This window comes from Camarhynchus parvulus, chromosome 8 (assembly GCF_901933205.1).
Source record: "Camarhynchus parvulus chromosome 8, STF_HiC, whole genome shotgun sequence".
Classification (NCBI taxonomy): Eukaryota; Metazoa; Chordata; class Aves; order Passeriformes; family Thraupidae; genus Camarhynchus; species Camarhynchus parvulus.
Genome location: NC_044578.1, coordinates 11191181 through 11207723, shown reverse-complemented (window position 1 = coordinate 11207723; position 16543 = coordinate 11191181). Strand labels below are relative to the sequence as shown.

The following is a 16543-nucleotide window of genomic DNA, read 5'->3' as shown; positions in this document are numbered from 1 at the left end:
TTTTCTGGCTATATTAATACAAATAGTATACAAATGCTTATTTGACAAAGTAATATGTGTTCTAAAAATTATAGTCTGAGAAAGCTGTGAGTGTGAGTTAGGAACATGAGCTATGTGAAAGCGTTTCACATAAGCATCACAACAAAAGTTCCCTTGCACAGGGAATAATTAAGTCAAAAGTGCATTTACAATAAGCAAACCATGTTCAGGTTCTTCATTATCATTTTAATTAGCAAATATTTATGCAATCTGCAAATACAACAGGGAAAACAACTAAAATTACTAAGTTTAAGGAGTCCTTCATGACCCAAGCCAAATTGAGACAAATGTGTTACAAATCACTACCGGTCACCAGCTTTCAGGACATCCATTTCCATTTACTGTTAGAACTTCCAAGCATGTTATCAAATTTAAGAATGAATTAAGGCCCTCACAAACTACTTCTAACCTCTGATGAAGTCAATGGTGAATAAAAATGGATCAGCATGCTCCTCTCCTCCCCAGTTATCAGTTCAGACTGATAGCGATCCAGTGACCATGGCAGCTTTGCCTCGTTCAGATTCCACGCCTGCCACTTTGGCAGCAACCCAGGGACAAGGAGAACAGGCTGCCCTCCCATTCCTGAGGGATGAAGATGTTGGGTGAAGCCTTGGCCCCTCTGAGCTCAACAGCACCTCCCATTCCTTTCACTGGGACTACCATTCACATCTGAACAGTTCTCCTTTCAGGTTCTTGTCCTTTTTTTGTTTTATAGATAATGTACTTTGGCCTCCAAAATAGTGCTACATCTTACAGGAGCAATGATTAAAAGCTACATATGTTTAAAAGGAGCTGCCTCCTAAAAACCGCCTCTCTCTCATCCTGAGTTCCACATTTAACCCACTAAAGGTAGGATAATAACTAACTATTCCAATACACTTACAGGACTAAATATAACAAAGTGGTGAAGTATTTTCATTCTCTGTAAAGCTGTTATGTGAATGAATTTCACTCATTAATAACTGTAATTTTATAGGGAAAAAACCCCTAGCAGTTAATGGAAGTCTGATAGCATTTCTCATGACTGACAGTACCAGAACTGATTACAAACTATAGAAAGAGCTCAATTTTTATCTTGCCTTATTTTGAAAGATTCCATTTTACAAATATTGCAAAGAGAGAGGAAAAGTCTGAAGAAAATGCACCACCACCACCACAACCCAACAGTGGCGCTAGAAATTTTGACAACTAAGACACTTTAAAGCAGGAGTCCCTGTAAAACCTAATTTCATCAGACAAGTATTTTTATCACACAGCAAGTATTTTGCAAAGCAGATACACATCAGTGAGTTTTAAAGTACAGAATTCAAATACATATCTAGTTTTGAAATAGCTATCAAGTATTAATGCACTACTTCCAGAAAAATCCAGTAAACCTCTAGCTTTATACATTCACTAGACTCACATATTCTCATTTCACATATCACTCCCTTTTCCTCTTTCATGCCCATACAAACAAAAATGAACTATTTCTTCTTAGGGAAGCCCAGGCAAAATGAAACATTTTTAGGACCTTACTACAACAAACACAAGAAAATTCCCTTTTGCATTAGAGAGATTGAAGGATTGAAATTAATCTGAAAGATTTTCTTGTTTGTATAAACAAGGTTTCACTCAATAAGGGTGATTTTGAGGTCAGTTCATTGCTCTCTCCACTGCAGACATGACAGAAATTTTAAAAATTTCAAAGGTCATTTAAGTGGTAGGAGACTTGTAAAATAGCCACTTTGTTCAGAAACAGCCTTGTTCAGTTTTTGCACCAGGCAGGTTGTAAAAAAGCATTAGATGGGGTCAGAGGAAAAGAAATCTACTGGTCCATTTGGCCAGGCTGTTAGAACCAGGTCTTACCTCTTGTGTTTTTACATTTATATATCCATAATGAGTTTTCAGAGGCTGCCTTTGGCCATTAGAAAAAGGGATCCACTTGACTCTGGTTTGTCCAAAGCAGTTTAGGATCAAAGGGAAAGTTACTTCATTTGTGAGGCGAACGATGATCAGACAGAGGAATGCTGCAATGAAACTCACAGCAACAATGGACTTTCTCTGTAATGAAAAGAAGAAAGGAAATAAATTATTAAAATTGAGAGTCAGTTTTAATAAAAAAATACATATCTTCAACTGGAGGATGAAGGAAAAACACTTGAGAAAGCTTTATGTGAAATTATTCCTCTGGTAGTCACCTTGCTGCAGGAGCACAAGGAGACAGGTGACTGGATTGTTTTATTTCAATAAATTTGCATTTCAGAGGTTTGCAGAGTTTCTTTTAGAACTGGCTGCAAATGAGTCTGTTTTCCCACAAAAAAAACACCAAACTTTTTTTTAAGGTTCAAAAAACATCTATCAACTTTAAATTTTATTTGCATTTGGAATAAAGATTTTATGTAAACATCTACACCAAAGTCTTCACTCAAAATCATCCGTCTTCTAGAGATGACAACACACGAAAGGAAAATGCCATCTGCAGTGATGGCATTTTAAACACAAAGTTTACTGGAAAGATTACCATCCCTACAGATTATTCCATGCAGCAGAATTCATGCTCTAACTTTAAATACTTTAGAATAAATTGTTAGTGAAGTCAGCACCACATTCTGCCTTATTCCAGGTTCATGAATTTACCAAGTGAGGCATTATTTTGGACAAGATGATCTCCATTGTTAATAATTCAACCAATCTGAAGCCTGTAATTAGTCCTCCCCTTCCACCTCTAGCTCATCCAGTCAGTTGGAATGTAAACACTGAATTGTGAATCATTGAATGTAATCCCAGAAAGATCACAACTTTTTCCCTGGGTAACTCCCCAGTTTGAAGGTGAAAAACTTATGAGAAAGTAGGATGCTCTCCTTGTTTTTAGCTATTTTTTTAAATACTGCAGTCAATTACTTCTAGACAAATTACTTAAGGACAGTCATGTCGGTTGGCATGTGTAAAGATTCTAGATATGATACTCTATCAAAAAGATTATTTTCACATTTCCCCTGTGGGAATGAAACAATTATCATTTACACGTGTTTTTACTGTACTTTAATTGCATTCTAGTTTTACCTAATTTGCCACAGTTTAATTACTCTACTGAAGGTAATTCTATCATTGTAAACAGTAACATTTACAGAAAATACAGGGAAAAAAAAAATCATTTGCCTAAGGGCCTGTACATAAGTGTATCATAACACTTAATGCTGGATGACAGAATCTGATCACCCCAATTCCCATCTACCAGCTAACTCCCAACTAACCAGCACAGAACACATTTAACACCACTTATTTTACATGATGGCAGTAAGATCACACGTGATGCCATGGTAAAGGCAAGCTCTCCTTGCAACCAGGTAAGATTAATCTGTCCTTGCACAACAGTGAGAATCACAATGAGCCCACAGCAAATTGGAAGGGATGTTATGATATTCCCACAAAAAAGAGTTAACAAAATAATCCATTGCAGGGGTCAATTGCCTGGCTCTGTGTTCTGATGTACTGGGAGGTTACAATTTATAAGATAAAAGCAATGAGAGAGTGGGCTGGAAAACCTGGGTGAAGGAGGTCACTGTGAGGAGAAAAGGAAGAAGAGGATGAAGAAGTATTGTGGCAGTGTGATTCAGTGAGGAACCTCAGCCAGCTAATGGCTGTGCAATGTAAAATTAAACCCAGCAAATCTTCAGAGGGCAGTGCAGCAGCCACAACCCAATCGCAGCTCTCAGAATTCATGGAAGCCACTGCACTTTTCATCATCTGCATTATAACAGATTTACATTAAATTGCAATAAAATGGCTGGGGAGCACTTCTGTGTCACTTCTCTTTGTAGCAGATGGAGTCAGAAACATTTAGCTATATATCAGAGCCTTGTAAGTGCTAAAAGCAGCCAAGATGTGCAGTGCAAGTGATAATCATAAAGCAATGAGAGGGAGCGTGGATTAGTCATATTATTTATTGCAAATCAGAATTAAAATATTGCAAATATTTAAAGGGGAATCTAGAGTCTCATTCCACTACATGAGCATGTTTCAATCAAAACATCCACAGCAGGAAGCAAGATTGCTTGTATGATGCTACTACCCGATTTCCACATACCCCATCTTCCTGGTTTATTGAATATCACTTTTTACTTCCTTTATTTTGTGCAAATCTGTTCTGAACTTGAAAATAGTGCAATCAGCTTTATGTGCTTCTCACGGAGAGTTGTTCTAAACAGCCTTTTCCCTGAGCAACATTCAATTGTGTAGCTAAATTTCTTGGCCTTCACTACAAACCCACCTGATTTTTATATTTTTTTCTCTTCAAATGCACTGTACTACCAGATGAAAGAAAAAAATATGACCTTTTGGTTTTTTATGTAAGAAAATATAGTTTGAAAATGAAAACAGTAAAGATTTTACTCTGTGTGTTGCTTAGCCAGAAAGAATTTGCACTAACAAGAACATTCAAATGAGAGAAAGGCATTTTTACAACAAACAGAATTAAGGCATCTGTTGAAATTGTTTTGGAAAAAAAAAATCTAGCCATATGCAAACCCACTGTTTACTTATCAACTTGTACAAAGGACGTTGGTATTAAGTATTCAATTCCCCTGCAATTTTTGTTGAAGGCATGAGATCCAACAAAAGGCATTCTCTGTGGGAAAGACTACTGCAAACTGGCATTTCAGTGGCTCCATAAATTTCACTGTAAAAATACTGAAAAACACCAAAGCACATACTTTTTATAGTTTCAGCCTTCTTAAAGCACCAAGTAAACAAATCTGATCAGTGGCCACAAGTATTCTACAGGGCAATTCTAAAAGTAATTTGGTCCCCTTAACTCCCTATGTTCTTTACCTGCTCATTAAAAGAAAAAACAAAACAACCAAACCCAGGTGCTCTTTGTCATTAACTGCCTGTTGTAAAATCTCCTTTCTTGCAGATAAATGGATTTTGTTATTGATCCTCTGATAAAACTTAAAATTTAGCATTTGAGAATCCAGAAATTCTACATGTCATTGGGATATGACAGAGAAGTCTGAAGCTACATACAGGGATGAATACCAAATTGTAATTTGTCTCAAAATTTGTCTGCATCAACATTTTAAATACTCACACATCCTACCATTTGGGAGAGCTTAACCAACACTAATTAGTAAGTCAGCAGAGAAACAAATCTTATTCCTTCTTAATTTTCAGTTCTCATGAATGCAAATTGTCTCTTAACAAAAGAAATGTTTCTCTAACATGGACATATCCTATGCATAAATCTCAATCAATCCTTTCTTTTTTAAGCTAATCTAATGTAGACATTATGATACTGACAACATTTACATAAGAAATGTATATTCAGTTATAAACATCTTTTAAATGTTTCCCATTTTTTCAGATACTCAGTGAGGGGTACACAGTGAGACATATGTTAAAGAGTTTCTTACCTGGGTGACTTGCATGGTGTATCAGCTTTTGTTACATTTGATTTCAGTCACTATAGTACCTGACTAGCCTAGATGGCAGTGGCAAGAATAAAATTACCTTTCTCATGAATACAGGATCCTCTAGCATAAGAGCAAAGGAGTTTACCTTTAGTTAATGAGACTAAGTCTACCTAAAGGCTCATTCCCAGTTTAAAAAAAAAAAAAAAAAGAAAAAAATGGTAGAAGAGGAAAAAGCTGAGATCAGAGTACCTGAACTGCAATACCTGAGACCCCAGTGGGCCAAAATCTCTCACTAGGACTAAACAGTTTCTTCTAATTCTTTTTATTCAATCCCCACAGCAGCACCATCCCACTTTTGGTGTCAGTTATTTCTCAGACACCAAGCTCGTTCTGTCTAGCATGTATATCAAAATCAATAACTAGCAGGCATGAATCACATTCAATTTATATCTAGGTTGTTAAAGTAAGAATTGAAATAAAACCAGGGGTGTCATACTACTCTGCTGGATAGAATTTAATTAAAAACTTCATGGGAATAAAACAGTAACTACTTTCAGGGGTATAAATATTTGGCAACATGGTCCCTAGCACTATTTATACGCTTCATATCATCGAGTTTTGGCTAATTACCAGTGCCAGGGTGATTCATTAGTTTCAGTTTGGCAGGAACTTGACAGTCTGAACAAGTTTTAGTCATTTTTCTTTCATAATCTGTTAAGAAGTGAGATGACAAGAATAATTTTTTTATAGTTCAATAATGCCTGACAGAATAGTAAGACACAAACATTTTTTGTGTTGTATACAGTTGCCTGGGAGGGAGGGAGGAAGGAAATATTTTCAGCATAGGAAGATAATTTCTTAAGTTGTAAATTTTGCTGAGATCTGTACTAAGTATCTTTATTCTGCTTTCTAGCCAGAGCACAGCAGACTGCCACCTGGCATGTATTATATGGCAGAGACTATCAAACCACTTCACAAGCAAGAATAAATCCCCATCCTAGTGAGTGTCACTGTAAAAACCCATTTCACAGGTGCATAAACTGAGGTTGAAATCAACTTCCCTAAGATCACAAAGAACTGAAGATTTTTACTCAACTCTTAAATTTTCATTCTAGAACTATTTTGTTTTTCAGGCTTATTGTTTCTATCACAAGTAACTGCCTGAATTTGTTAAAAGACAAAGTTGAACATGATATTATGGAAGATTCCAGTAAAGAACCCTGTGAGCCATGCCCCAAACAGTAATTGCAAATAAGCCTTTTTTCATAAATTGATTTTCTTTGGTACTCATTCTTTCTTTTACTTTTTAGATACATGGCAGCACCGGGCTTGGAAGGACAAATGAAAGGTAAAGACTTATGTGAGGGTTTTGGGTCCCTCAGATGACACAATATGCAGTAATATTGTATTATTTCCACAATTCCTGCCTTTACAGGCACAGTGAGTAACTCAATCGCTTTTTTAATATCTCTGCACATCATACCATTTTCATTATAGGACTGATGCAGGGTTTCAGTTTTTACTCAAGTATAATACTAAATGAAAACAATAATGGCTACACTTACTGAATTTGTTTCAATTTGTAGACCACTATATGTAAAAATAGTTTTATTTAATTTTCTCTTTTATAGTCTTGAGCATCCCATTTAAAAGCTACTTTCTATTACAACAGAGCATTAAATGAAATTCTTTCAGCACTGTAGTTCACGGTACCTTACTGATTTCCCAAGTATTGGAAAAAAACATGCCTTCTAGCTATTTCTTTTGTCCTGAAACTCCCTATAACAGGGCTGCTGAAGAGACAGTCAAGCAGAGGTCCTAGAAGTCTTCAAAGAGAGTAAGATATATAGCAAAGATCCTTCTAGAAACAGTCATGTGTCAAACATCATTTGCATAAAATCAGCAGCTGAAGATTTACTTTCTTCTCTTCCAGAAGTGAAAGTTAACCTGAATATGTTCAAAGACTCCACAGGAGACTGCTGTCAGTGTTTCTCTCTCAGGAGGAGAGAAGAAAGAACAAAGCTGGTAGGGTTTATATCACCAGTAAGATCTCATTTGGGTTTAAAAAAACCAGTAAAATTAGGATTAAAGCAGTTTGTTTTTTTTTTTGAAAAGGACATCTTTGCTAAACTGGAATGTAAGCAGCCAGGAAGCTGAGAAAAAAGAGCAAAAATGAAGTTCAGTGATGAAGTAGTAATGCAAGAAATGCAATGCACCTAAAAATAGGTAGTTACAATGAAAGAAACATGTGAGTTTTATCCCAAACGTGTTTCTCATAAGAAGGTACCCTGAACCAGGACTGTGTTTGAGGACTATGGTGTTTAAGCAGGCATGAATAGAAGACGCATAACTTCTTGCACACCTTCTCTGCAGGAGCTCTGGCCTTTTCTATGGCTAAGGCAGCTCAAGGACTCTCAAAACACAGCACATTGTACCTCTTGTGTTGCTGTCATTTGTTAAAACTTTGTTACTTAATTCAGTTTTCACCATGATTCACAATTCACAGGGGTGTGTCTAGGTTCATAGCAGCTCAACATATTCAACCATATCTTTCATTAAAGTCAAAACTGTGCAGAGTGGGTTCAGGTTTACTGGGGTAAGACCTGAGCAATGAACAAAACAGTAATCAGCACAAGCCAAATAATTGATGTACCAGCAGCAGTCTGTATTAAAAACCTTATATAAGAGATAATCCTCCTATATGTAATCTCCTTTTATTAGTCTCAGGTAACTGCACAAGTTTCTTACACACAGCATTTTCATCAAAAAGACACTTACTATTTACTTACTTATTTAGGTAATAATATGAAATTATGTAAGGTGAAGAACTTCCAAGTTTCAAGGAGTAATTGTTGATGTATTTTGAAGGCCTTCCATATGCTATCATGCATAAGAAGCTACTAGATTTGAGAAGCCCCAGTGATTCTGAGCGCTTCAAATTGCAAAGCATTGCCAGATTTCAGGAATTACTTTGTGTTACTATTCCCTCTCGCCCTAAACTCAAAGCCTGATAAGAAGGAGCATTTATTTGTCTGGAGATATTCTTACCCCTCCAGGCTTTCCAGCACTTTGAGCTCCCCACATCCTACAGTTCCTGCTCTTGGTTTCGTCCTTACACAAAGCTGACCCTGTACTTCCTCCAGCAGTCTGCTCCTGGCCCAGGGTTCCCCATGCCAACAGCCCCACTCCAGCGGGAGCAAACCCATCATTAGCACAGCCCCAGCTCACACACCACAAGGTCACACCACCACCAAAGCAACCTAAACTTCTGAGCAAGGCGTGCCTTTGGCTAGCCTGCTACTGGATTTATACTGCAGCTGAAAGCTGTCCAGTAATTTAAAAGATCTATCCCCCATAAAAATCCCCATGGCAGCGAAGCACACTTTAAATAAGGTTGTTGATTTTTCATTCTATAAGATCTGTTAAGAATATTTAATCTAAAACTCCAGTTACTGAGTCACTGATGTCCTTCACAACTAGGGTGAACTTCATCAGCAGCTGTGGATGCATATTATATAAACACTAATGTAGTCTCTGCATGATAAAGTGGTATTAAAAAGGAGAAAAAAAGAAAAGCCTCTGCAGAACAGCTCTCAAATGGCGATTTTTTTTTCGGGTGCTGGATTATTGCCCAGCTCTTCTTATCAATACCTTGGCAAGCTTTCTGACACACACAGGCTGACACACGCTTCCCTAGAATAGAACTGCTGGTACAAGAATTTGTGATCTTCCAACCTGGCAGTTGGTTGTTACTACTTACTGAAGTAGTACCTGATTGTAGCTATTTTTCACCTGCTGAGAGAAGTTCAAAGAAAAAAACCACCCATATGTGAGTATTAACTCTTATCCTGCCAGATATACCTCACTTAGATGACCTCTCCTTCTCCTCTATAGAAACATACAAAGATTCATGATCAGCAACATCCTGAGACTGAATCTGTAACTGAGGGATTTTCACAAACATTCTGAAAAGCACTCTATAGCTGCCAACATTTTCATGAACATCCCTTCAAAAAGTTCATTCTTGCAACCAGAGATAGACTAAAAATGCATAAACCAGTTGAAAAACAACAACAACAAAAAGCCCCACAAATACATCAGAAGAAATTCTTAGAAGACAATAAAATACCAGCAGACCTCTGGTCAGCAGATCTTTATATTTGAAAAAAGATGTAGTTATTAAAAGTCTTTTGTATTTCTCTGCTATTCTACAGGAAATACCAGAAATACTAAATTTCTTGCTTCAGAACTCACAGGAAAGGTAATTTGATGGCTTCTGAAGTGAAAGTGAGAAAAATTCAATGTTTGCTCGCAGCAGTAAAATCATTAGTGTGATTGGTATGCAGCAGCAGGAATGGGTGTTAATCACATACCTATATGTTTAGCAAATACTACACTGGGATGTAACCTCTGGAAGTACTAACTTCTAGATAAGAAAGAAAATAATCAGACAAATAAAATTAAACACTTGACAGCAGCCCAGAGGCAGAAGAAATGAAGTAAATAAAATGTTGTAACAACCCCACATTCTCAGGCTGCACATCTGTGAAGAAAATGCCTTTTGCTGGAAACCTTCACTTGCCTGCAGCTCACTTCTGCCTGTGGGGGAAAGTTTATGCTACACAGCAAAAACTGCATAACCAGAAATTCACACAAATGAATTGTAATTGCCTACCACCATCTGGACAAGCCCAGACTTTCTCCATTGAATTTCTTTCTGTAAAGATCCCTGACTGCCACAGTGGACTTGAAATTAACAAAAAATTGACACCATGCCTCTGTTTCCTTCTAAAAGCCATTTAACAGGGGAAGACAGAGGAGATCGTGCCCAGCCTGTTCCTTGGCAGGACTCTTGCTCTGGCCCTTCACAGCAGCCTCGTCCCACACTATTCTTTGGGAGGACAGCACTTCTGGAAAGTTCCTCTGGATATTCTCTCTGCCAGTCTCTGCCATGCACCTGCTGTTCACAAGCACAAAAAGAAAACAGAAGCAGGGGATCATTACTGATTTTAGTCTTGCACCCTCAGGCAGCCAGGGCACCCTAACACAGTGCAGGTGAGGGCCTTGTTCCAGAGGCAGGGATGCAAAGCCTGTTCAGGGTGAGGAGCCATGTGGGCTCTCTAAGGTCTGGCTGAATAAAAGGTTGGATTTGCTCTGAAATATAAAAATACTGAAGTGATAGAGAGCTCCTTCACCAGGCAAAGGTCCAAGTTCAGAAAGGAGAAAAAGAAGTTTTTACACATTGGTCTTAAAAAAAAAAAAAAAAGGGTAACTGTGAATTAGAAAGAAGCTGTTCTTAAGCAGACGTGAGAGATGATGTACTTCAGCCAGGCTGCAGGAGATCTTTTGTAGTCTCTTCTCTTTTTTTTTTTTTTTTTTTTTTTTTCTTTTACATTTGACCAAGAGACTCTCCAGCACAGCTGTAGGAATGTTGTCCTGGATTGGCAGGAGGCAAGAGCAGCCTCTATGGATGGCCTTTCACACAAAGTAAGAAAACCTTGGGCTCTACATTCTTTTGGCAATTTATGAGTTTTCCATCAGACATGGAAATCTCACATTTACTTCGGATAAACCTCTTCCAGCCTATTTCATCCATACATAGCTGCCACACACGTCATCAGAAAAGCAAAATGTATTACTGAGTGCCTCCAAGCATTGTCTGCTCCTGGCACGTTGAGGAACATTCCAACAGGCCTAACCATTTACAGCCAAGAAAAAGCACGACCTAATTACAGAGAAGTCTGGGCTGAGATCAGCTCTTTTGTAACGGGAATTTGAAATTTTCTGCCATATAGCTGGGAGCATGCTACTTCTAGTGAGGGGAAAAAAACACCTTTTTCCCTGCTTAATTCTTGTTCTTTTCTGCATGCTGTTTTCATAATTGGAAGCTTAGAAAAAGGGATTGGGGAAACAAAAAAAACCAACCAAAATCAATACACAGGTGTGGCAGAATCCTCTCTGAAGAGAGAGTTTAAACTATTCCTGTGGCTTACAGACCTTCAGGGCATCAAATCTTTGAGTAAATGGAGGCACAGAGAGGATATGGGATTTGCTGGGATGGTCACATTAGGTTCCATTCTGAGGAGAGCTGCACGTTCCAGCACAGAGCAATATGCCACAGGACACACGTGGAACAGGGAGGGGATTTAGGGGGTGTGTTTGGATGAAGACATGCAGAACCCAGCCAGGCACTTGTATTGGAAACATTAATGATCATATTATTATCACAGCACTACAGAACAGAGCTTTTCATCTAGAATGCCCATCAACTGCATTAAACATTGCATGCTCCTAGCAGAACATCCAACTATTTTATGATTCCAATGAAAAACAGGAGGCAGGCCTATGTTTTAAATCTTTTTTAGGAGGGGCTGCACTGAGCAATGCCGTGTCAGTACCAACACAGAGGGGCAAATGACCTGGGCATTTTTGGCAGAGAGATTTCTTTTACTGACCCTGCTTTACTCACTTTTTATCACACAGTCACTGGAAGATGTTGCAAAGCAGCAGGAACTTAAAATTTCTTGCCCACTTAATACAATTGTATTCCTTCTACAGGAAGGAGTCTGTTCATTATTCATCCTTAGATAACATGAGCAAAAGGCTATCAGAAGCCACCACAAAGGAGACTCTCCAGATAGCAAAGATTATGCAGCACTGCAGTTACAAAACACAATGAGTGCTCACACACTGCTCAAGCAGTTGATGACATTTCCCCCATTGACTGCGGAGCTCCTCAAATCAGGGCACTGAAACTCAATGAAAGCACTGATCAAGGTAGTGCCTTCAACTTAATTATGAGTTTTATTGATCGTGTCTTCTCTTTATAAAAAGAAAAAAAAGTGGGGCACGGCAGGGGAAGTAACCACAAAGCACTGCAGTGGGACTTGGCAGAACAGATTCCTTGGAGTGGGAAAACTCTGCCTTTTGTGCTGACCTCTCCCTTCCGAGGAATTAGGAAATTGTTTTTACACAAACCTCTTTTCATCAGAAGGAGGCAAAACACAATATTATGTTTACAATAAAATCCATGATCTGAGATTTATTTGGTGAATACACTCAGTTGAATGGGATACCTGCAGTGGAATAGCACCCAAAAGCCACAATCAGGAGTCAATCTCCATTGTGATAAAAGCTGTAAATTCTTTGGATTCATTATTTCTGCACAGCATCTCAATAGGAGCTAGAGAAAATCATAAAAATTGATAGTTTTCCAAAAGACATTCTCCCAAGCAGTAAAGTTTAATCTCTCACTGATCTGTTATCCTGATAGAACAGTACAGGGACAGTAACATATATATCCTACCCAAACACACATTCCATCATCGTATCACGCTCCTCTCACGCTGGGTGAGCTAACTGAATTGAACTTGACCTTCAAAGCCCTTGGAATGCAACAAAATATCTCTGTTTTCTGACATTTATGGGTGGCTTTTCTGCATGGCTGCTTTTATTGCCTGGAAAATAATGGCAAAAGCTGTGTGTACAAACCCACTACAAACACTGACAAATCACATGAAAGGAAGACAGATTTATTCAATGTAGATTAGTCCACAGCTAATCTAATCATATCCAAGTTTTACATTTTTAAAGTAGATCAAAAATTCATAGAGTTAGCATTTCAATACAATAAATATATATTACAGCTTTATTTTAATCTGCAAGTGTAATTGAACTGATGTGGATTTTCAGTGCTTTCATTTTTGCTTAAAAAAGCTTTATGTGTTTCATATGAAAATGCATCATTGAAGCAGCATATGCACAAGAAAAACCCCATGAAAAATTCATACAGAAGATTATCAATCTCTGTCTAATAAGGCTTAGATAAAAACACATTTGGACATAATTCTATATTAAAAATTGAAAGGGCTACACAAGGAAATGCAAATATAATCTATTTGTGTCTTTCTTAAACATAAAAGAAACCACTCCTAGCCACTCTATCAGAGCTGATCTAGAACATTTTGATGGAAGAAATGGAACACAATTGGGCACCTAGCACAGTTTTCCATCCTTCAGTCCATCAAACATAGAGAGACTGTCATGTGTCAGAAATTATTCCAAACCCCTGTTCCCTGCATACACATTCTACTCGTGCGCACGCAAGAAACAAACAAAAGTAGTACAGACCCCCAAAACATTCAAATTGAGTTTAATTTTGGCGTAAGACATAATAAAAACATAATCTACTGTCCAGGTACTTGGTTCTTTGACAGCATATCCAGCTACTTACACCAAACAAAGCCAGCTGTGGAATTCTGTCCCTCTTTCATATAAAGATATCTCTAATTGATTCAAAGGAGAGCAAGAGAAAGCCAGAAGCACAATTAAATTTGAACAGGAACAGTAAGAGAAATATAATTTTTTAGTTCCTTCCCAGGGCCTTTGGGTATGAGTTATTCAATCTGCAAACTCAGGATCCCTCAATTCCCACTTGAGCCAAGTCTGGTGTCACCCAACCCAGCCTGTGAATGTTCTTGCTGACATCTGTGGGACCCAGCACTGCACCTCTGCAGCTTTAAAGCCACAGGGGAACTTCCTACGGTGCCAGCTGCGCAAGCCTTGACCTGGATAAGAACAAGTTCTCGCCTTTATTTTTGCAGCTGGTGCAAGGCAGCAGGTTCTGCCCACAACCCTTCTGTAGGGTATGAATCTCTCCCACACAATAACAGCCCTGAGGCCATGTATTTTCAATTATCTTAGACACCGACCTGGTCTAAAGCAGTAGAATAAGGCCAAAGCCTTAATGAATTCATCACAGTGTCCCAGAGGTTACAGAAGGGTTCTTTCCAGCAGAGAGGCTGTCAGAGACACTGCTGAGATTAAATAATGCCCCCCATGACCCTTTGGAAGTACTAGGCAAAGGTGAGTACTCCTAAAGTTCATTTAGAACCAGAATCATACTCAGTTACTTCTAAGAATAGATCCTAGGCACTTCAACATCTACAATATTCAAAAAGTATGTATAATGAATGCAGGAATGTTACTCTTACATTTACTGTTTCATCTGCTTGCAGCGTTTTCCATTATTCCTCTCAAAGGTCTTCACTTTTATCACTTTTTATCTCCACCTTTACCCCAGTGCTGGTCAGGCAGCAGTTACCAACACAAGAAGGAACTTGCACAGGACATAACACCCCACTGCCCTGTGGGGTTACTGGCCATGCTGCATTGTGCCCACATTCTCTGCCAGAATACTTGGGTCTGTAATAGTTTGTACACTCACTACAAGTTATGAGAGTTTATGATATGTTCCAGTCACTAAGAGTCAAAAAATCTATCCCACTGCTCTGAAAATAAAACAGCATAAGATTTTCTCAGTGATTCTCTAAGTCTTCTAGCCATAAATCTCAACAAATAATGCTGTTTGTTTAAATTAACACCACTACACAGATTAATGAGACACATCGTCCACCAGTCAGGGGAGGAACACAAAGATGCATCCTAATGTATTTAATTTCCAGGTTCATCCATTTAAGTATTATGTAATGTGACATTCACACATTACTGAAAAAGTTAAAAGAACAAAAGGCACATCACTAATCAGCCGATCATTTATCATTTGATTTTAAATGCCAAAATTAAAGATGCCCTTTCTTTTTCATTAGATTTTTTTGTACTTTTTTTCATTAAATCAAAAATATGTGAGTAATCAGAATATTTATCTGCAATTTCCTTGATTCTGCACATGTAACCAATCCCAGAGTGCTGGAAAATAGATTTAATTGGTTGAAACCTTAGGTCTGTTGGGACTCCCACAATTTAATTCCTAGAAGATCCAACTTCAGATGTTAATGTTCCAAGACATTAAATCCTGATATTTTCAATTTCTCATTCCTAGTTATTCAGCATTCACCGCAAATGTCACTGGTCAAATTTCAGCCTGTCTTACTCCATTTCCCTTTGCCTGAAAGGTGCTACCTCACTGAGTACCACAACATCTAATTTTATACCCCCTGACTGTGCTTAGATACTCTAATCCTCCAAAAAGTCACACAGTACTCCCCATTTTCCCAAGTAGTTACACTACTTCAGCAGCTTCTTACTACCCCACAATACTGCTGTCAAATTTTGCTCTTTTACTTACCTTAAGGAACTGCAATATTTAATTCTTTAACCTCTTCTTTTGCAGTTATGCCCCAACTTTCCATTTAGGTTAAACTTCCCCGTCAGTTTCTCCTTTCATAACTGTTTTTAAGAAACTTCTACTTAACTGTTCTTCATTTATACATAGTATTCTGTCTAGCTGACTAATTCCACACTAAATTCCCTCCGAGAACATGATCTTTCATCTCATAATAACTCTTTTTTTAATCCTACTAAATAGCCTTTCTCTTTTTAGGACCAGAGTCCTCTGCAGAGCAGCAAGTGTATGTGTCCATTTTTGTTTCTCTGCTATGACACTTGCTCCTGTGGCTGCTGTGATGGTCATGTGCTGCTGCATTTCAGCCCTGTTAACAGCTTTAAGACTTTGGTACTGAGATGCTGATGTTCTGATTGGAGTTGTGTTAAAGAAGAATAAAGTTCTGTTTCACTTAGGCCATGCAAAGTGCCCTCTGTGACAAGAAGCACAGCTGGAAGTTCACAACACTACAGTGAAAGAAGGTGCTTTGGGGCACCACCTTTTCACAAGTATTTACCCAGAAAGTACTAATTTAAATGATCTGTCACTAGATTAGAAGCAGTTTTCTAAACAGACCGCATTTAATATATCTAATTGGTCCTGCCCATTCTCAGAAACAGACCTTTGATATATCTTCTCTCAACTGGATTTAGCAAGGTAATTAGGCCAAACTCTTCAATCTTCCACAAAGTAGGTCCCCCATTCTCCAGATACATCAGCTCCTCAAGCTCTGTTCTGCCTTCAAGTCATCCTCCTTCTATAGGGAGTAAACTCAGTCTTCCAAAAGGGACCTCACTCTGTGTGTTCAGCTACAAAACGTCCCTGACTGAAGGTATTTCATGGTTCAATTTTATTTAGATTCCTGATAATTTTGTGAGTGATCAGCATGCCCATAATGAGTCCTAAGTCATTTGCTTCTAGCTAATGAGCTGTCAGTATGTCAAGCACCATGGTTGCTCGATGCTGTTTTTCCAGGGCTTGTCTAATT

At 38.2% G+C, this 16543-nt stretch overlaps 1 protein-coding gene across 1 annotated transcript in view; it reads right to left on the bottom strand.

The window, feature by feature from the left end:
* ST6GALNAC3 (ST6 N-acetylgalactosaminide alpha-2,6-sialyltransferase 3) overlaps positions 1–16543 on the bottom strand; it is a 188204-nt gene that overhangs the window by 115889 nt on the left and 55772 nt on the right. Inside the window, exon 3 of the mRNA XM_030953567.1 lies at positions 1888–2082. Within this exon, the coding sequence (XP_030809427.1) occupies positions 1888–2082 (195 nt within the window). The remainder of the gene's footprint in view (positions 1–1887; positions 2083–16543) is intronic.